The 22,013-nt window shown below is 40.6% G+C and overlaps 1 protein-coding gene across 1 annotated transcript in view; it reads left to right on the top strand.

Moving 5' to 3' along the window:
- Positions 1-22,013, top strand: part of LOC127424076 (whirlin-like) — a 116,404-nt gene that overhangs the window by 41,714 nt on the left and 52,677 nt on the right. Inside the window, exon 3 of the mRNA XM_051668859.1 lies at positions 10,066-10,191. Coding sequence (XP_051524819.1) covers positions 10,066-10,191 — 126 coding nt within the window. The remainder of the gene's footprint in view (positions 1-10,065; positions 10,192-22,013) is intronic.

Genomic DNA, 22,013 nt, shown 5'->3' with positions numbered 1-22,013 from the left:
CAGGCCTTCTATCAGGCCTTGAATGACGCAATCACGCTTTAAGTGATGTACGTAATTTGAAAGCGAAGAGCGCAAGATCTTGCTGACAAGTCGGCTGTCACTGCTGTTATTGCTATTGAGAAAGAGATCCTTATGGATTTAAAAACCTGAGATGTTCTGCATGATCATGCGACTGATTGATCAAACAGGAAAGGAGGACTGATTTTCACTTAAAGTAAATTGGTAAGTGCTTTTTGCGTTGTTATAGCAACATCAGGAGTTTTCTAAGTGTAAATTAGGCTGCTTGAGCATTCAGTGTCGGATCAACTTTTGAAAAGTAACCCTGTATCCTGACGAAACAAAATTTATTGCAAGCAAAATTTAAATCGCAAATATTATTAGAGAGCTTTTTCTTGGTATTAGACCTCCTTGGTTCTGGCTTTCGTGTGTGGACGTGTTTTTAAAATGTCAGTTGGTATTATTAGTTGACTGCCACATAATGTATGATAGGCATATGGTGTCTTATTCATTGTGAAACTGTTTTCTTAATGGCATGAATTGCACTGAAGGCCTAGATTTAAAATGCACAGGCCGCCACTGCCATTGATACACAGTAGTGGTAGTGTGCCATTCCGAACTCTGCATAAATCTCCCTACTCTACAAACTCGGCTTCGGTGTAAGTTTTGTACGCTGGTTTTGCGTAAATGATGGCAGCTTTAGAGCTGTTTTAAACTTGTCATATAAGCATATTTTATTTTATATTTTAAAGCATAATGGCCATCATCAGTTGTTGCAACGTAATTGATGTATAAATGCATGCATGCCCACTGAATACCATTAATCTGTTTTGAAAATGTACCTGAATGTATTTTGATCAGTGGTTCTCCACCCTTTGACTTCAAGGCCCCCCACTGTCAGAGAAAATATTCAAAGGCCTTCCATATAGGCTATTTTATTATTATAAGATATTTCCTCTATTTCTGCTGTAATAACGACAAAGCCTGTTTTCAAGTTTTAATGAAAGAAACTACTATCGACAATAGATTAAAAATATTGATCATTATAATTTGTACTCCAGAACGTCTAGAACTGTATATTCTTCATTAAAGCAAGATGTTGAAGGGAGTATTAAATTGAGCATTTTCAGTAAGTTTTATAATGTAATAAAAATTTTAACTTCCTATCTAAATAATTTTACAGATCTTGAGGCCCCTGGAAGTGTGCCAAGGCCCCTTAGTGGGTCCCCATCCCCGGTTGGTGACCACTGTTTTAGATGCAATTTTATTCCACCTTTTCAGTGTCGGTCTAGAGTCTTCCCTGGCAGTAACCCTTGCTGCTAGGCATCTTCCAGAGACATACTGTTTGGACCCTCTCATGGTAATATCAGACCGACTATTATGGAAGCTTCCTTCCACATATGGTTTCAGTCTATCATTAAATCAAAATCAGCAGGCATGCAGTAATTGGATGCAAGGCTGTATTTTGAATGCTTTGGCATTTGAAACATCCAGTTATGTCATAAGATCCTGTTGATATGATGACTTTATTTGCACGGTCAGCATTCTCCTGTCCGTACTTTTAGTTAGGCGTACATTCGATTTGCATAAATCAGTATGTATCATCTAGGGTCACTCACATAAGCTTGAAAGACATGCTATTTGTGTAATGCAGCAACAAATTCCTACCAATATCCTGCAGGGTCTGAGGCTGTATCGCATGATCACACCTACTGTTCAGTGTAAGATATTAAATAGAAGAATATTCCCTCTTTGGCTTACACTTCTTAATTCACAATCAGTGGTGTCCAATCATAATTCATTATGCTTGTCATCTACCCGGCCTGCTGAGCACAACGTGCTGTTCAGGTGCTGCAACTGCAGCGTCTTTAGGCCGAGCAACTAAACCTCTCACGACACTGCAAAGCAGCGCAAATGTGCTGTTCAGGCGCCGCAACTGCAGCATCCACAAAAAAAAAAAAAAAAAAAAAAAAATTATTTATATATATATATATATATATATATATATATATATATATATATATATATATATATATATATATTATTTACTTCTGTACTTTAATAAGGGTCACCTATTGCCTAACCCAAACTAACACAGTTCTGCCCTTTCTCCACATGTCTCTGGACCTGAGACCAGAACTCTGGCTTCTTTATGACCCTCTATTCCTAACGGTCGACGGAAAACCATGACAAGTCATGGTTCGCTTGCAGTGAAGCAAATATATCTACTCAAAGGACCCTGTATACAGAAGGGACTCTGTATGCAGAAGAATACACCTGAACTCTTCAAAGGCAGAGCAAGATCACTTCAGCACCCAGAGTTACCTTGTCGGCTGTCTAATAGAATGGAATGTTGGTTTTCAGCAGCATGTACCTTAGACCAGTTCAGTTTATTCTGAATACGATTCAGTTGATCATACAATTGCTCAAGTGGTTGCTGGGGTATGCTGTCAGCTTGCTCCATGCTAGTCTTGTCTAACTTGGCTCAAGCCAAGGGAATAAAAAACTAAAAACTGCAAATGTGCTGTCCAGAATCCGCAACTACAGCATCTACGGGTCAACACTGCAACAGCACAAATGTGCTGTCAAACCCCCCCCCACCAAAAAACAAACAAACAACTAATAACTAGATAAACTAGACAAACCCCAGTGGGAACACATTTTTAACACACGCTAGGGATACACTGCTAGCTACACGCGACTGAAATCCACCTCACTGCAGCCCACATGTCTGGCAGTCAGATCTGCTTGTTGGGGGGAGAGATCACCTTATTTGCTTGTCTTGTGTATTTATTTTCTTTTAATGCGGTTTAGGGATTTTATGTTTGTTCAGTAGAAGCAGCACGCTTTTATGTCAGCAGCAGTGCACGGGCTCCGTGCAGCAGCAGCATATTTACTCATGTCAAGTCGCAGCAGCAGCAGCTGCATGCGTAGAGCAGATCTAGTCTGCCAAGACCAAGCCCATACCATGTCATATATATATATATATATATAGAATAAAAAAAGATGTTATACTACTCTGAGAGTTGTCCTAACTGAAATGTATTAACTGTATTATATTGAATGAAGTGTGATTTCGCAATTGTCCTGCAGGTGTCAGCATATGTCTATGTCCTTATGATGCTCTTAAGCATTCTACGTCCACAATAACTCCAGATCCCTCATAGATGTAGTAAGTAGGCTACTACTTACTGTAAGTTCCAATACTTTTGGGAAACGGACCGTAATTCTAAGATTCGTACGATCGTTTCTACATTCTACTTAGGCTTACGATGCTTTTGGGAAATGAGGCCCTGGTTAGTCAGTGCAGCCAGCCGCTATTGCGTTAAACAACCCTGATTTTTACAATCTCATTCCATAATCAGTCCCAAAGAATGATTTCAATTTTTGCTTCTGGATCTATTGTTATACATTTAAGACTTTACAGTTTTTATTTGCTTTTAAAGCTGTCTAATCACCGTGATGGTTAGTCAAAGCCAATATAATGTTTTATGTTTGCGTATTAATAATAACAATATTAATAAAAGATAATAATCATAATTATTATTATTATTATTAAATACTTTCTCTAGTCTTTCATATTTATTTTGTTTTTTGTTTTGTTCATATTTGCTATGAAATATAACATGGTTATTGCTAAATTATTTAATCATTATGATTTTAATATAAATAAATGGACCTAATGTGAGGCTACTACTAATTACATTAACATTTTTAATTTATTTATTTTTACAGACGCTTTTATCCAAAGTGACTTATAAAATAAGGAAAGATATACAACATAAGCGATTCATCTTAAGGAGACAGTAACATGAAAAGTTATGCAATACAAAGTTTTATTAGAAAAGTTATCATGATAGAGATTAGAGTGCAATTTGTTTGTTTTTTTTTTTTTAAGAATGTAGGATTAAGCACTTCTATCTAGCTTTTCATGACAAACCTCTGGATTTATTGATTCTTATAACTATTGCATTATGAATCTATTTATTGCTTTTATTATTGTAAATACAGACTATTCAAAATGCGTTTATTACTTAAATGTGTTTTTATATGATTTTTGTGTTGTTGTATTTATATGAATTGTTTAATTTACCTATTCATTTGAACGTAAATTGCTGTAAAACAAAAACTAAACCAAAAAAATACAAGTGTTATGAATCCATGTTTGGAACACCTAAAAGGTTCTACTGTATATGGTTCATTCTGCTGAATTAGTTCAAACTGTGGTTCCACAATGAAAAGAACTATAACAAAAAAAGAATTCAGATATTGGATATGAATATGTTCCATTTAAACCCAAGGCATTGATTGAAATAATAAGCTAAAATATATACAAAACCATAATTTTTAGGGTACTTTCTATTTTCCAACCTCTAAATCAACAATTAAAATATATTTTTGATTACTTTTAAAGAGGAAGGAAAATATTTACATTCTATTAAGGGTTACATTTTTAAATAATTCAATTTAAAAAGGCTGTCATGTCACTACTGAAATACTGAATGTTTTAGTAGTCCATTGGCTGAGCCTGATTTTAGCCTGCATTTTGAGCGGGAACAGGAAGTGAGACTATTATGGCCATATACATAGACAAGTTGTTCCAATCACTTCGAAGTAAATGTGCCCCAAAGTCAGAAAAATCAGTGTGTAGAATGGTCAATACCGAACATATATTCTCTGCAATAATACACATTTTTGGGTTTTAATCTGAAATATTCTGTTTTCTGAAGGTACAATTGTTCAAAGTTTATGATTATTTCTCAATAATCACAAGCTAAAATTAGCTCAAATTAAAATTAGCTAAAAAAAGTCAACACATAAACAGTCTGAAACATGTAACATAGTAACATGATTATTTTAGTAGTGATAAAATGTAATGTTAAACCACTAATTGTAAGGAAATAATCAAGGCTGTGAACAGTTGTACAAACACAAAAATAATAATATTTTAGATTAAAACCCCCAAAAGTTTATTGAACTGCAGAGAGTGTTCGGTAGTGACTATTCTTAAAGTTACACACTGATTTTCAGACTTTGGAGTATTTACTTCATCATGGGATCTAATTACTCACCATATGGCCATGATGGATAGGTATGCAGTCTCTTTTCCTGGTTTTATTTTTTTTTTTAACTTTTATTAGTTAACAAAGAGCCCAGAAAGTCAGAAAGCTAAGACTTTTAATGTTATTGTTGAGCTTTTATTTATTTTTTAAACTGAAAACTCAAAGATATTATTTTAAACCATTCCTCATCTGTTTGGAAAACAAGCTGTACAACTAAGCACCATAAAAATTTGTGTTTCTAATATTTTCAACATAAAACATTAAATGAGTTAATATAAGTCCAACAAATTGAGGAATATGTTAGAACCTTGCAAACAAAATATTATGGTCACTACCACAACATTGCGGTCACTAGCGAAACCCCTAGTGTTTTGTCAAAAATAAAGTGAAACTAAGTTATGAACTAACATTTTATGATAATGAATGATTTCATAAATCATTTACTCTCAAATCAGTATGATCAAATATTTGTATTTGACAGAGAAAATTTGCATTTTGATTTTGATGAACATAATATACTTTATGTATAATGACAAAGTTGAAAATGTGAAAATGTTTCCAACTCTTGAGTTTGAACCAGTTTGGAAAATAGGTCCATGTAGAACCTTTCAGAGGTACCAAATATGAAGCAAAGAATAGAACTCCTTTGGGTTCTGTATAGAATAGTTTCTTCTAAGAGTGTATATTATACAATAAATTCTCACATTACTAAGAATGTTATTTATAAGTTATTTTTAAAACAAGACTATGTTGGTAATACAATTGTGATAGTGGTTCTTGTAGCTATTACAAGTACTATTCCAACAATCTTGAAGTTGCAAAGGCTATCTCTGCCTGGAATCTATGGAACCCCTCCATCTTTCTGAAAATCAGGATGGTTATCTTCAAACAAGTAAAAAAAATACCATCACTTATTATATATTAGAAAGATTAAATATTTTTGAGATCATAAATGTTCACTTTGAAAACCATAATACACATATGTTCCATTGAATTTATCCAATATTTGATAATATTTTTTCCTTTTTCAAATGTACTGTACCTCTGGTGTCATGACTTCCAAAGCATAAGAAGTGCTTCTGACTTGAACAGCACCAAAACACGGTACACGCTTTTAATGATGGCCTCGGTCTATGACAAAGACTTCAAAGATATTAGTCTTTAAAATACATTGAACTCAGTTTCAGTTATTTAAAAAATGATTATGCTTTCCATTAAGAAAATGAATTTGAACTTAATTCTCTAAGGAAGTTGATGATAAAGATAATTTAGTAAATAAGCCATTGTTATTTTTTAAATAAAGATTATTTGTACCTGTTCATCATCAAAAACACAGTTCCTTAGGTTCCATTGGTTCTTCAGTTTTGGTGCAAAATTGTTATATTTATGTAGAAACATTCTGTGTGATGTAACAGCACCAGATGTGAGGTCATAGTGCATAAATAAATAAATTAAATGAAAGCAGTAATTTTATCCCAAGATATAAATGATAACTTTTGCTTGTATTGATATCTATAAAAAAAAAAAAAAAAGAATTATTTTGATTAATTCTTAAATGTCTCATACATTAAATAAACATATTTAGTTGATATTTAATTTAAAAGTTTTAAATAATAAAGCTTACTGTAATTTCTTTATCCTTCATCAATGTGTCAACCAAAAGTCCTTATTTCAAAGATATGAGTGCCCTGTAAAATAGACATTTGCATCAATTAGTAGTTCCACATGTTCATATACTGTATTTGATCATATATTTGTGTCATGGCTATGTTTTATACATTTCATAAGAATATTCTTCTATTAGATCGCATACAAAGTGGAAGTGTGTCACTTGAAATTGTTGTAGGGTCTGTTCCAGCACAATCTGTGTGTAACCATCTGTTGTATAGGTCACAATGAACCCATTGCATTTGTTTGATGTGTGGATGCAGGGTTCTAAAACAGATCATGTATAGATGAAGTGAACATAGCATTGCAAACTTTGCAATTGATGCACACTAAAATGTGCACACTTCATAGACAATTTTAAACACCCTTTTTTCCTGTTTTTTTTTTTTTTTTTTTTTTTTTTATGGTAAACACAGTCCCTAACATGCAGCAATGAATGAAAGATGAGCATGTTTCACATGTTCAAAATATTATTCTCATAAAAAATGGATTATTGAGATATTATATACTGGTGAAGATGAAAAATGAATTACTTCAGAATATCCATGTCTTCCTTTTCTATAGAAGTGTAGATCCTCATTGAATCATAAAAAATGTGCCTCTTTTGCTCAGACTTCAAAAACCTTCAAAATATCAAAAAGAAAAAACAAACAAATTCATTCATTCATAACCAGAATTGCATAGTTCATATAAGACATCAAATAAGACAATGTGAGTTCTGTCATTCACAGTTTAAACCATACACAGAGTATGACATGGTTTCCCATTTCTGGTTCTGGTCCTCAACAATTATTGGCATGCAGAAAAAGTTTTTGAGCATTCTACAAAAGCATGCTTTTTTGAGTGTACTAAACTGAACATTAATTTATAACAAATAGGCTACAACCAAAAAAAAAAAAAAACACTTTAATATTATAATCTTTTTTTACCAAGAGTGTTAAATAGCAGCAATTACATAAATAATTTACTTAAAAAAAGAAGACACAGGGCGCATGGGCTGAAGTGAATCATTTATTTGAAATGGTTCGCTTACAGTATCTGAATAATCAGAACAAACCGATTTACTATAATGAATCGGACAATCCATTGACAACTGTCAGATTTATGACCCCTATCATTCTTATCAAATCGTTGTCTCTGCCATCTCCACACCAAATTATGGAGAATCACTTTAAGCATGCAGCTAAGACAATTTGCAATATTAAACTTAATACTAATCCACAATAAAATAATATGCAATAAGATTTGTTAACTACATACCTGTTTTTCTGTTTTTGCATTTGGATTGGTTATTGTAAAGCGTCACATGGACCTATAAGCTTATATGTAACTTCAAACCAACAGTTGGTCTCAAACTATTTAGCTTCAATACAGAGAGACAAAGACTGAACTTACAATTAATTTAGGCTAATTTACAACCCTGTTACTTGCAATGTTTTTTATTTGTTTCTATTTTTATTTTTTTTATTTTTTTATGTATTTTATAAATTTTGTTTAATTATTTTTATTGTAAGATTATTGCAAGAAAATGACAAAATCTCACAAATTATTTTAGGGGTTTAAACTGTATTTAGACATGTTCCAAATTTTGGTAACAGGTCTGCAAAAATTGGGAACCACATTTAAGATAAATGTAAAATAAAACAGCTCATATAATATTTAGTTTGAACTCCTGAGGTTTATGGTTAACATTTTCTGGAGGCTAAGCATTTCCTAACACTGACCATTTTGAAAAATGTGGCAAATTTGTCATTTTTCAAGAGTTTCAATGACTTATTGTACTCTTTTTGTGGAAAGTACCAATGGCAGCTTTTGGTATACCCACAGTTGTATTCAGCCATTAAAATTCAGTGTGATAGTACCTCTAGTAAGCTGTGTTAAACATCTGTGGTTCTTCCCACTACATATCAAGCAGGGATTACAGTATGTTGCTCACTTTAATAGTAGAGATGACAGCTGTAACAAGCATAAAAATTATTTAGAATGCCTCAGTGATTCCTCCCTGCTAACTGTGAACCAGGTCTGCTGTTTTTTCTATATAGGTGCATTAACGCACACACACACACACACACACACACACACACACACACACACACACACACACTAGCCCTCCATCCCTCTATGTCCTCTGACACATCCATCCCAAAATCTTCCTCTTCAGCTAAAAACACCCAAAGGAGAGCACACAATTGCTTTAAACACATTGCTTTTGGTCTGTAAACACGCCTATAAAGCCTTAAACTCAAACACACAAATAAGCACTCATACTGTCTAAACACCAGACTTTCTGTATATTGTTTTGTGGACATCAGGAAGATTAGTGACCACTTTGGGAAGCTAATGTGTAACAGAATAAATAATAAACACCAGACAATTCAACAACAACAACAACAACAACAAAGATTTGATTATGGATGACTTAAGGTAGTCCTAATTATAAACACTGACAGTGATCTATGTGTTTTGGGTGGAGGCAGTGGAGCACGTATAGAGCAGAGACTCTTCAGTGGGGTCTGTGCTGTTTTGGCTCTTGGCTCTAAGGAGAGCTAGAAAGAGTATTTCAGGCACGCTCTGGGCCGGACACACCTGAAATTTTTTTGTCACTTTAAATGTCAATGAAACTTTATGTCAGTGTGATTGATATGAACCATCTGAACTATCATCTGAGTTGAGTTGAACTTGCCAGACCCAAAGTAACAATTTATCACACTACGTGTAAAGCATCAGGTATGAATATGGATGTTTGTTTACTTATATGTAATTTAACACTTTTTGTAGAGCTCACCTTTAGTGTCATCAGAATTCCAACTAAAACCTGTTAGTAAGCATTACACTACATAGCATATAGCATATCGATTTAAGCAATCAAGACACATCTATAGGGGCAGGTCATGGCTCTGTATAAAGGTCAGAAATGTCTACTTCATCTTAAACCTGTCAAACCCTACAGATATATGCAGAATCTTCCTAAATAATTAGTCAGAATAATGCTGAGTAATATTATGTCTGAATTCTGGGAATTTTAAGATTGTTTTAGTGTTAAATGATGCAAGACAAATAAGAACTGATAAATATAATAATTTCAAAGATTAAAACTCTCATGCTGCTCTGAGTCATAATAAAGGTAGCTTCATTTGATTTGTTGGTATTTATTTGTAGTTTGTTTGGAAGGTGCAGTGGTTGGCTGTGCTGAATCCTATTGATATTTCACTCAGGAAGGATGTGGTGTGCAACCACAAATATAACTCGGAGTATACAGTATATGTCCTGCCTGCTTATATGCATTAGCAAGTGAAATGAGCAGGGTAATATGTAAATGTATGTGTGCTCCCTATAGGTGAATATCTCACTGAATGACGGGCGATCTCTAGGTCTTATGATCCGTGGGGGTGCTGAGTATGCTCTGGGCATCTACATCACTGGAGTGGACCGAGGCTCAGCTGCAGAGTATGGCGGACTAAAGGTAAAAGTAGTAAAACAAAATGCACGTCAGAGATGTGGACAAGAGTCTTCTGACTTGGACTTGGGTCACAATTTTGAGGACTTGACTTGGTAAATATTACAACCCCAATTCCAAAAAAGTTGGGACAGTATGCAAAAAGGAGTGATTTTGTAAATTATATTCACCCTTTACTATATTGAAAGCACTACAACTAAACATTATATGTTTTACCTTGTGAATTTACTTTTAGTTTTTTATATACAGTAATTTCAAATCAGATGACAGCAACACCGTCCAAAAAAGTTGAGACAGGGGCAATATAATACTAATAACAATTTGACAAGTTAAAATAACAAGGCAATGTGAAACAGGAGATGTTAAACAGGTGAGGCATTCGTATCATGTATATAAGGAGCCTCCAAAAACAGCCTAGGAATTCAAGAGCAAGGATCATTTGAGACTTGTCAATTTGCCAACAGATGCTTCTGCAAATAATCCAGCACTTTGAGAACAATGTTCCCCAAAGACAAATTGGAAGGATTTTGGGCATTTCACCCTCTACATTGCAAAATATAGTTAAAAGATTCAAGGAATCTGGTCAAATCTCAGTGCGTAAAGGGCAAGACGAAAACCACTTCTGAATGCTTGTGATCTCTGATCCCTCAGACATCACTGTCTTAAAAAACATCATTCATCTGTAATGGATATCATGAACATGGGCTTGGGATTACTTTAGTAAACATCCTGGTTACTTGCATAACCTCTGTTCCCTGATGGAGGGAACGAGACGTTGTGTCGATGTAGTGACACTAGGGGTCACTCTTGGGAGCCCGAGACACCTGTGGTCTTTGATAAAAGGCCAATGAAAACTGGCGGTGTGTGACGGGCAGACCACTGTGTGCCTCGTAGCCAGTGCACCAGGCCGACATGTAACCTCCCCCAACACTGTTATGAGTGTCTTACAGCCCTTTGGGACAAGTCGACTACCCAAAAGATAGAGACGGGCTAGCCCAGTCGTGGCCCAGTTCACTCCCCAAAAAAAGGCAGATTATCCGACTGGGCCGACCAGGTCTAGTCGGGGGGGGTGTCCCTCCCAAGGGGAGGACACCGCGGAGACCACACCTCGCCCAGAGAGGGGGGTATTTAAGTGGAAATATGTCAAATGGTTTTGCCGAGCTATGTCGGAAGTATGCCATGTGGAGAAGTCCCATGGTAGGTCCTACCCACCGGGGGAGAAATAACTACAAGCATGGAGACTGGGGCAGAGGGGCCTCTGCCCAAAGAAGACGCAGTTTGCCAACAGGGAAACAAATTAGCGGAAGATATACATCGCATGGTGTTACCTACGGGGAACCGCCACATGCGGAGCACCTACCCCAGTACAGGGCTTTAGTTAGCACGTGTACTGGGCCAGTAGCAAGTCTCTCCGAAAACTCGTCAGCCACAGGGCTCGGAGGAAATCAACCAGAGAACACAGTTTGTGAACACTACTGGGAGTTAACGGCACACGTCTTCAGTTCAGGGGAGGTGAAAGGTGCTATGCACAAGCGATACACCCAGCCGGCTGTCCTGGACTTACCTGCTTGTGCGTGCCACTACACAGGACGAAACCGGTTCCACCCGGAGGTTGTAGAACCTTGCAAAGGTGTTGGGTGTTCTCCAGCCTGCTGCTCTGCAAATGTCTGTTAGAGAGGCGCTCCTGGTCAAGGCCCAGGAGGCCGCTACACCCCTGGTAGAATGGGCTCGTAGCCCTACTGGAGGCGGCAAGTCCTGGGCGTGTTATGCCATAGTTATGGCGTCAATGAGCCAGTGGGCGATCCTCTGCTTTGAGACAGTGCTTCCTTTCCACTGTCCACCAAACCAGACAAAGAGCTGCTCAGAGACTCTAAAGCTCTGCGTGCGATCCAAATAGATGCGTAAAGCGTGCACCGGACACAGCAACGTCAGGGCTAGGTCTGCCTCCTGCTGGGGCAGCGCTTGCAGATTCACCACCTGGTCCCTAAAAGGGGTCGTGGGAACCTTGAGCACATAGCCCGGTCAGGGTCTCAGGATCACGTGAGAGTAGCCCGGACCGAACTCCAGGCATGTTTCGCTGACAGAGAACACTTGCAGGTCTCCTACCCTCTTGATGGAAGTGAGCGCAGTCAGGAGGGCAGTCTTCAAGGAGAGTGCCTTAAGCTCAGCTGACTGCAAAGGCTCAAAGGGGGCTCTCTGTATACCCTGAAGAACTACAGAGATGTCCCATGAGGGAACGAGGCGTGGTCTAAAGGGATTCAACCTCCTGACGCCTCTCAGGAACCTGATGATCAGGTCGTGCTTGCCTAAGGACTTACCATCCACTGTGTCGTGGTGTGCCGCTATAGCGGCTACATACACCTTCAAGGTGGAGGGGGACAGCTGCCCTTCCAACCTCTCCTGCAGAAAGGAAAGCACCAATCCGACAGCACATCTCTGGGGGTCTTCGCGTCGGGAAGAACACCACATAGCGAACAGATGCCACTACAGGTATACAGGTGCCTCGTAGAGGGGGCCCTAGCCTGAGTGATCGTGTCTACCACCATGGGTGGTAAACCGCTTAGGTCGTCCGTGTCCCGTCCAGGGGCCAGACATGGAGATTCCAGAGGTCTGGTCGCGGGGGGGGCGGGCTGTCGTGAGGAGTGTGAGGTCCAAGAACCATGTCTGGGTGGGCCAGTAGGGTGCTACCAGGACCTGCTCCTCATCCTCCCTGATCTTGCACAGGGTCTGTGCAAGTAGGTTCACTGGGGGAAACGCATATTTGCGAAGTCCAGGGGGCCAGCTGTGTGCCAGCATGTCTATACTGAGGGGTGCCTCGGTCAGGGCATACCAGAGCGGGCAGTGGGAGGATTCTTGGGAGGTGAACAGGTCTACCTGTGCCTGTCTGAATCGACTCCAAATCAGCTGGATCACCTGAGGGTGGAGTCTCCACTCTCCCTTGAGGGTAACCTGCCGTGACAGCGCATCCGCTGCAGTGTTGAGGTCGCCCGGGATATGAGTGGCTCGCAGCGATTTGAGGTGCTGCTGACACCAGAGGAGGAGACGACGGGCGAGTTGTGACATACAATGGGAGCGCAGACCGCCTTGACGGTTGACATATGCTACCGTTGCCATGTTGTCTGTCTGAACTAACACGTGCTTGCCCTGGATCAACGGTCGGAGCCTCCGCAGGGCAAGCAGAATTGCCAGCAACTCGAGGCAGTTGATGTGCCAATGCAGCCGTGGGCCCGTCCATAAGCCGGCGGCTGCGTGCCCGTTGCATACAGCCCCCCAGCCCATTTTGGAAGCATCTGTTGTAACCACGACGCGCCTGCTCTAGGGGAACGCCTGCCCGTAGAAACGTGAGGTCGGTCCAAGGGCTGAAGTGGTGGTGACAGATCGGTGTGATGGCCACGCGATGCGTCCCACGGTGCCATGCCCATCTCGGGACTCGAGTCTGAAGCCAGTGCTGAAGTGGTCTCATATGCATCAACCCGAGCGGAGTGGCCACCGCTGAGGATGCCATATGCCCCAGGAGCCTCTGAAAGAGTTTCAGTGGAACCACTGTTTTCTGTTTGAACGCCTTCAAACAGGTCAGCACTGACTGTGTGCACTCTTTCGTGAGGCGTGCCGTCAATGAGACTGAGTCCAACTCCAAACCGAGAAAAGAGATGCTCTGAACCGGGAGGAGCTTGCTCTTTTCCCAGTTGATCCGAAGCCCTAGTCGGCTGAGGGGCGAGAGCACCAGGTCCCTGTGTGCACACAGCATATCCCAAGAGTGGGCTAGGATTAGCCAATCCTCAAGATAGTTGAGAATGCGAATGCCAACTTCCCTTAACAGGGCAAGAGCTGCCTCTGCGACCTTCGTGAAGACGCGAGGGGACAAGGACAGACCAAAAGGGAAGACCTTGTACTGATACACCTGACCCTCAAATGCAAACCGCAGGAAGGGTCTGTGTCGAGGTAGAATTGAGACGTGGAAGTACGCGTCCTTCAGGTCTACCGCCGCGAACCAATCTTGATGCCGGATGCTCGCCAGAATTAGTTTTTGCGTCAGCATCTTGAACGGGAGTCTGTGTAAAGTCCGGTTCAGTACTCGCAGGTCCAAGATTGGCTGCAACCCACTGCCTTTTTTCGGTACAATGTAGTAGGGGCTGTAAAACCCCTTCTTCATCTCGGCCGGAGGGACAGGCTCTATTGCATCCTTCCGTAGGAGGGTAGCGATCTCCGTGCGCAAGGTAACAGCATTCTCACCCTTCACCGAGGTGAAGTGGATGCCTCTGAACCTGGGCGGACGCCTGGCGAACTGAATCGCGTAGCCGAGTCGGATGGTCCGGTTCAGCCATCGCGACGGATTGGAAAGCGCAAGCCATGCATCCAAGCTCCGAGTGAGGGGGACCAAGGGGACAATCTCATCGGACGTACCGGCAGGTGGGGCCTCGTGGCGGGGCGGAGCTCGAGGTGCCACTCCATGTTGTGGCCGTGCTGAGTTCACGGACATTGAAGCACTTACCTGGCTCCTTGTGACCACCCCTGGAACAGCCTGGGATGGGGGAGGAAGATGCCTGTCCTCGTGACCCGTGGAGACTGTCACATAGGGGGCGGATTTGTGCCACAGGATGGAAAAGTGGACGGTGGTCGTGATGACGGCCGTGCACACCGGGAATGTGACCCAGGGAACGAGGAAACCGCTCTTTTGCTGAACTGTTGGGTACCGCAGCTACTTGGTCATGCAGCGAAATTAAATTAAAAAGCAACAAAAGATTCTCCTCCCGGCCCTCCACCGGGGGATGGAGTGGTCTGCTTACCAGCTCCAAGGTGGGTTTCGTCGTCCATGGGTCTCCCGTCTCAGGATAGCTTCGAAGCATTGCGAGGGTTATTGGCGGCCAGCCGTGAGACAGGTGGCATCTGCTTCCTGCGGTGGGCTCCACGCCGGGGCCGGGCCGAAGGGGCAGGCTGCGGCGGAGCCGGTGCAGTCACCGCAGGGGGACGCCCTTGGCGACGTGCAGGCGGGGTGTGGGATCTTGAGCCGAGCCAGGGCAGGATGAGCCAGATAGCCTCCGTCTGCTGCTTCACTGTCGAGAACTGCTGGGCAAAGTCTTCGACGGTGTCGCCAAATAGGCCAATCTGGGAAATGGGGGCAGCAAGGAACCGTGCCTTGTCGGCCTCACCCATCTCAACCAGGTTGAGCCTCCTGCATCAAATCTGGGGCGGAACTACCCTCGTGCAGTTCTTTCAGCACCTTGGCTTGGTGGACTTGCAGGAGAGCCATGGCATGCAGGGCGGAGGCTGTAGGCTGTAGGCTTTGGCCGTCAGGGACGACGTGAACCTACAGGCCTTGGATGGGAGCTTTGGCCATCCGCGCCAGGTGGCAGCGCTCTGTGGGCATAGGTGCACCGCGATCGCCTTATCCACCGGGGAATGGCCGAATAGCCCCTGGCCGCCCCGCCATCGAGGGTAGTGAGGGTGGGGGAGCTGAAAGATCGGGACCGGGCAGTAAAAGGTGCCTCCCACGATCTTGTCAGCTCCTCATGCACTTCCGGGAAGAAAGGAACTGTAGCGGGGCGTGGCTGCTTTGAGCGGTGCTGCGATCCCAGGAACCAATCATCGAGCAGTGAGGGTTCAGGGGAGAGCGGAGGGTTCCACTCTAACCCGGCGCTCGCGGCTGCCCGGGAAAGCATGTCCGTCATTTCCACATCAGCCTGTGACTGGGCAACCGCACCCGAGGGGAGGAGCCCGCTGAGGCTTCTGCGTCCGACTGGATGAGCCCGCTCTCTGATGCTGCGCTCGAGAGCTCATCAGTTTCGCAGGCTCCGAACAAGAGGTCAAACTCACCATGAGACAAGCCGGCGGACTCATCCGGAAGCCCGATCGGGGCAGACGAGCGTGCTGGGGAATGGGAGGTCTGTGGGGGGATACCCGGCGGAGGTGGTCCCATTGGGGTCCCCAAATCGCCCCCAGTGCTAGCCACGCTGGCCTCATACCCATAGGTAGAAGGACCGAAAAGCAAGCCGTGACCGCAACGTTGCCATGGTCATGTTCTCGCAGTGAGAACATGATCCATCCACGTCTCCGCGTGTGTCGCGCCCAGACACGAAAGACAGCGATCGTGACCGTCAGAAGTTGAGAGATAACGACCGCAACCAGGAATAACACACAATCGGAAAGGCATCTTTAAAAAGATGCGTCTTTAAAAAGACGTTCCGTGTGTGCCGCTCTTTTAGAGAAATATACTCTTTTAGAAAAATATACTCTCTTTTTTCTGCCGAAGTGCCCAGGGGTGTTCTCTGCAGTGCACCAGTGCAGAGGAGGGAGAAGCCGCTGAAATGCGCCGTCAGATCCAGCAGAGGTGAATGAACAGTCAGCTCAGTAAACATCGACCGTTCGGCTCCGAAGAGAAAATCTGAATGAGTGGTTGCATACCAGCTCCTTTTATACCCGTATGTCCGGGGGAGTGGTATGCAAATTTTCATTGGCCATTTATCAAAGACCAGAGGTGTCTCGGGCTCCCAGGAGTGACCCCTAGTGTCACTACATCGACACAACGTCGAGTGAGTGACAGATAGGGAACCTTTGTTAGTCAACACAAGGGTTGCTCTGATACCAAAATTTTGGTTTCAGTACAATACCAGCCCTGGTACCTCGGTATCAATACTAACTCGATACTTACACAACAAATAAAAAAGCCTCTGATTTTTTATGAAATTACACAGAAAATGATTGCCAAAAAGAACTGCATAAAGTCTTATAGATAAAAAATTATGCCTTTCTGGATTCCATGTTAAATGTTTTAATAAAACATTATGATGAAATTGTGTTTAATCAAATACCTACTGTACAGCTTTGATTAATTAAAAATATAATAATTTATAAATAATTATTTTTGGTAAAAAAAAAAAAAAAAAAAAGAGAAGATGCACAACAGAGCTTTACATTATTAATGAAAACATTAAATGAAAATAATCTGATTACCTGAGGCTGCCATGGCTGAATCACAACATGCTGATATTAAGTACTAGTATTCAGCTTTTGTGATATTGCTTACAGATAATAATACTACTAATATAACCATTTAATATTATATTATTTTTATTATGTGTATTATTGATACTACTTTGAATATTACACTTTTATACAGTAGTAGTATTTTTCTGTCATAATGTCTTCAATTTCACGCATCCAGTTAAATAAAGCTCTCATTTCAGCTGGACTTTTATTTTAAAATACCTTTGAAGTTCTTCCTGTTTCTGAAGGGTTTGTTATATCAAACTTTCTGCGACTCGCGAGCTGAAATCTCCAGTGAAAAAGGTCATTTGAGAGTTCACAGCTGATTTTACACTAAACACTCTGCTCTGCGGCTCTGCAGATAGATACTATTGGACACACTGCATGAAAATCAAGCAGTAGTTGTGTGTGTTGCGCGCATGCGTGCCTGTGCGCGTGTGTGTATCAAAGAGATGACAGCAGCCTCTCATTCATTCTGTGGTGCACAGTGCATGTGACTGTATATTTTTTAATTAAATGACATCCTTCTGATGTTTAATGATCACACTTGGCCATATTGAGACTTTTTTATTATTATTTTCAAATAGTTTTTGATTTCATCTCAGAACTCTCACATTACATTACATTTTGCTAATGGCTGCATACTTTAATATGGTACCAAAATTAACAACAAGATGATATCGTACCATTTAAAATTTTTTGGTATCACAATATTTTGTTAGTACCGGTATACCGTGCAACCCTAGTCAACACCATTTGCCGCTGCATCCACAGATGCAAGTTAAGACTTTACTATGCAAAGCAGAAGCCCTACATCAACACTGTCCAGAAGCGCTGCCGACTTCTCTGGGCTCGGTCTCATCTTAGATGGAAAGTAGAACAGTGGAACCTTGTTTTTTGGTCTGATGAGTCCACATTTCAAATAGTTTTTGAAAAACACAGCCGTCGTGTTCTCTGGGCCAAAGAGGAAAAGGACCATCCAAGCTGTTATCAGTGTCAGGTCCAAAAACCAGTGTCTGTATGGGCCAGGGGTGTGTCAGTGCCCATGGCATGGGTAACTTGAAAATCTGTGAGGACACCATTTATGCAGACATATATGTGCAAATTTTGGAGCAGCATATACTGCCATCCAGCACGTCTTTTCCAGGGATGTCCCAGCATTTTCAGCAGGACAACTTCAAACCACATACTGGCCGAATAAGCAGAGAGTGCAAGTGCTAGATTGGCCTGCCAGCAGTCCTGACCATCTCCAGTTGAGAATGTGTGGTGCATTATGAAGCGCACAATATGGCAATGAAGACCCCGTACAGTTGTGCAGCTGAAGACCTGCATAATGGATGAAGGGGGAAAAATTCCACTTTTTAAACTTAACAAACTTGTGTCTTCAGTGCCTAAATGCTTAATAAGTGTTATTAGAAGAAGTGGTGATGTTTCACAGTGGTAAACACTCGACTGTCCCAAATTATTTGGAGCGTGTTGTAATCATCTGATTTGAAATAACTGTACATAAAAAAAACTGTGAAATTCACACGGTAAAACATCATATAATGTGTACTTGTAGTGCTTTCAATATAGCAAAGAGTGAAAATAATTTACAAATATCTCCTTTTTGCTTTTATTAGCATTTTTCATACTGTCCCAAATTTTCTGAATTGGGGTTGTACAATACATAAGACTCCACTTTGACTTACATGCCACATGATTTGAATGTAAGGCCACATCCATACTTATATGTTTTCTCTATGTTTTGGCCTTCCGTCCACACTGAGATGGCATTTTTGACAGCGAAAACAGAACTTTTCAAAAATACTCTCCAAAGTGGATACATTTGAAAACGCCATCTTCACGTTCTGGTGTGGACAGGGAAAACTGAGATATCTAAAAACGATGACGTATTTGTTGTCATGTAGTGCAGTCATGTGATCCATTCAACACAAAACAATCAAGATGGTGGCCCATGTAGTACCTAACCTGCTATCCGCTTTGATAGGTTTTGTTAAAGATAAATGTTACTTTGTACAACTTTATAATTGCATTCCTTCAAAGGCGATGGGAAGTTTACTCAGAATTACTGTCTGACGGCGAAACACAAGGACAACTGCATTTCAGACTGTAGTGTTGGGTTTGAGTCCACCTTAGTCGAGTCCGAGTCAAGTCCGAGTCTTTAAACAATCGAGTCCGAGTCGAGTCCGAGTCCAAAAGGGGCAGAGTCGGACTCAAGACCGGGTCCATAACAGGCTGAGTCCAAGTCGAGTCTGAATGAATCTGTTCAAGAATCTGGATTAAAATTGTTACCGTAAACTCAACATCAATATTTTGAGCTTATTTTAACCTTCACAACTAAGAAAAACAATTTGTCAAAATAAATGCAAAAAAGAAAAAAAACAAGATTAGTATCCTGCTGAACAAATTTCAAAGTGGTTTCAGAATGAAAGCATATGCTTTAGGTGTATGAAGACAAACTTATTGTGTTCTGTTGACATTTCAATTATTTGTTGCTTTTCCCCTCCACTCAAACATACACCAAAGAATGTGAAAGCTGCGTTAGTCATTACAACCAGAGTTATTATTATTTAGAATTTTAATTGAGTTTTTATTTCTACTTCATTTTCAATTTGTCCATTCAATTTAGTTTAGTTTTATCTAAAATTATGATTAAATACATTAAAATTAATTAAATACTTTTATGTGTTTAATACATTTAATAAATGGTAATATTAAAACATTTAATAATGCCCATAAAATTAAATACAACAACATAAAATAAAAACAGAAGAGATCTGATACAATTTAAAAAAAATATTTATATACTACAGTACTACACTTCACACTTTTCAGTCCTCCAGCTTTGTCCAGGTGTAACCTACTTCCCTAAAGTCAAGATAAAATTTTTGACAAACTCACCTTGGCTGAAGCTTCGTACTTTTCACATTATATTTAGTATGGATAATAGGTGAATAGAGACTTCGCCCCTCACTTGTTCTTCATTGTATTTTCTGACTTTTTTGCCATTGAAACGCAAGTGCCAGCTTTACAGGTAACACACAGATGTCGTGCTACAAATATGTGACGGACTGAGTTGTACAATTTCCATCATGGTCTATTTCATCCATCATATTAGTTTAAATGTTAAATTTGATTTTGTCTCGATATAGTCAACATTTTCAATTAGAAATGACTTTGCGTAGTAAGCGTGAGTCTGATAAAACGTGTTCTATTTAATAATTTGTAGAGTTGGGGAACGTAATTTTTAAAGTGTACTTACGTTATTGATATTTCTGGATGAGAGCGGCAGAGCAGGTCTGGTGAATGGCGATCTCTTTCCTGCACACATACAGCGCGGGTGAGAGAGTTAGAAAAGTATGTTGAAAGAGTGCGCGTTGCCGATCTCAGCCAGAATAATCACACATAAGGACATATACATGTGAAAACTGATGCGCAGTATCAAATACACTGAATGTATGTTAGTACTAACTGTAGAGAACACATCAATATGAAGACAAAGCCAAATCCCGGACATTTAGAGGCAATTTTGAAATTGGGGCCGGATGCTTTTTTCAAGTCTGAAAAAGAGGATATGTCTGGGGAAAAGAGGACGTATTGTCACCCTCTGTTACATTATTTTTTTTGTTTGTTTGTTTGTTTTTCATTGCTTCACAAATGCCATGGACTCGGCCGGACTCGAGTCGAAAGGCTCGAGTCCGAGTCAAGTCCGAGTAAAAAGGCATCCAAGTATGTGACAAGTCCAAGTCCATTAAAACTGGACTCATGACTCAGACTTGATTCCGAGTCCGAATTTGAGTACCCCAACTCTATCAGATTGTACATGCAATGGTGATTTTTCACATGCCCAGTAAGGGGATTTAATGGTTTTCATACATTTCAGTGTGGATGAGAAACATTTTAAAATGACAGTGTAGATGGAGAGCGTTTTGAAAACGAAAACACCGTTTTCAAATGTATCTGGATTAATGTGGACGTAGCATAAGACGATCCTGCTGCAAAAAAAATAAATAAAAAACAGCTTAAAGAAATATTCCGGGTTCAATACAAGTTAAGCTCAATCGACAGCAGTTGTGGCATAATGTTGATTACCACAAAAAAGAAAAAGGAAAAAAAGAAGCAAAATTCAAGGTTACAGTGAAGCCCTTAAAATGGAAGATTATTATTTTATTTTTTAATCTGATATTATCGGAAGCAGTTTGTTTGTTTCCACTATTGGCCAAGGATGATGCTGGGGCTTGGCATGACTGCTTTTACAATGTCTAATGAAATTTGTTGTGTGAGTATATTGTGTGAGGTGGCCCCTGGCAGACGGGAAGATGTAGAAACAAAGAGGCACTAAATCCAAGGCTGAACGCATAAAAGATTGAGTGAGCTTTTAACATTTTGGCAGTGGATAGAAATATGAAAGATGTTTCCTCTTTCTCCACTTGACTGTAAAATGGGCCAGGCAGGCTTTTGGACTGGCCACAGAATATCACAGGCATGGTTCTTCATCACAACTCTGGCCTTTTACCTGTTGAAATGAAGATGATATGTTTTGCTCCTAATAATTTTCCCATTGTGTTGTATTCTGTGTAAACCAGACCTCTCTATCTATCTCCCTCTACATAACCTCATTTGCTTTAGTTATTCAGTGACTAGGCTTCAACAGCTCCACCAGAGGCAGATAAATATTTCACTCCACCTTTTTGGTAATGCAGCTCCGTGCCTCTGCATGTCCACAAACATTCATTTGTATTCTCTTTGCTTTGTCCAATGGTAAAAATATTAACAAAAGGGTTGATTTGTAATCCTCTCGTGTCAGAGCTGGTGTTTACCTTTTGCTGATGATAAAATCA

This window comes from Myxocyprinus asiaticus, chromosome 3, assembly GCF_019703515.2.
Source record: "Myxocyprinus asiaticus isolate MX2 ecotype Aquarium Trade chromosome 3, UBuf_Myxa_2, whole genome shotgun sequence".
NCBI lineage: Eukaryota > Metazoa > Chordata > Actinopteri > Cypriniformes > Catostomidae > Myxocyprinus > Myxocyprinus asiaticus.
The sequence above is the reverse complement of the archived record's forward strand: the minus strand, read 5'-3'. Positions and strand labels throughout refer to the sequence as shown.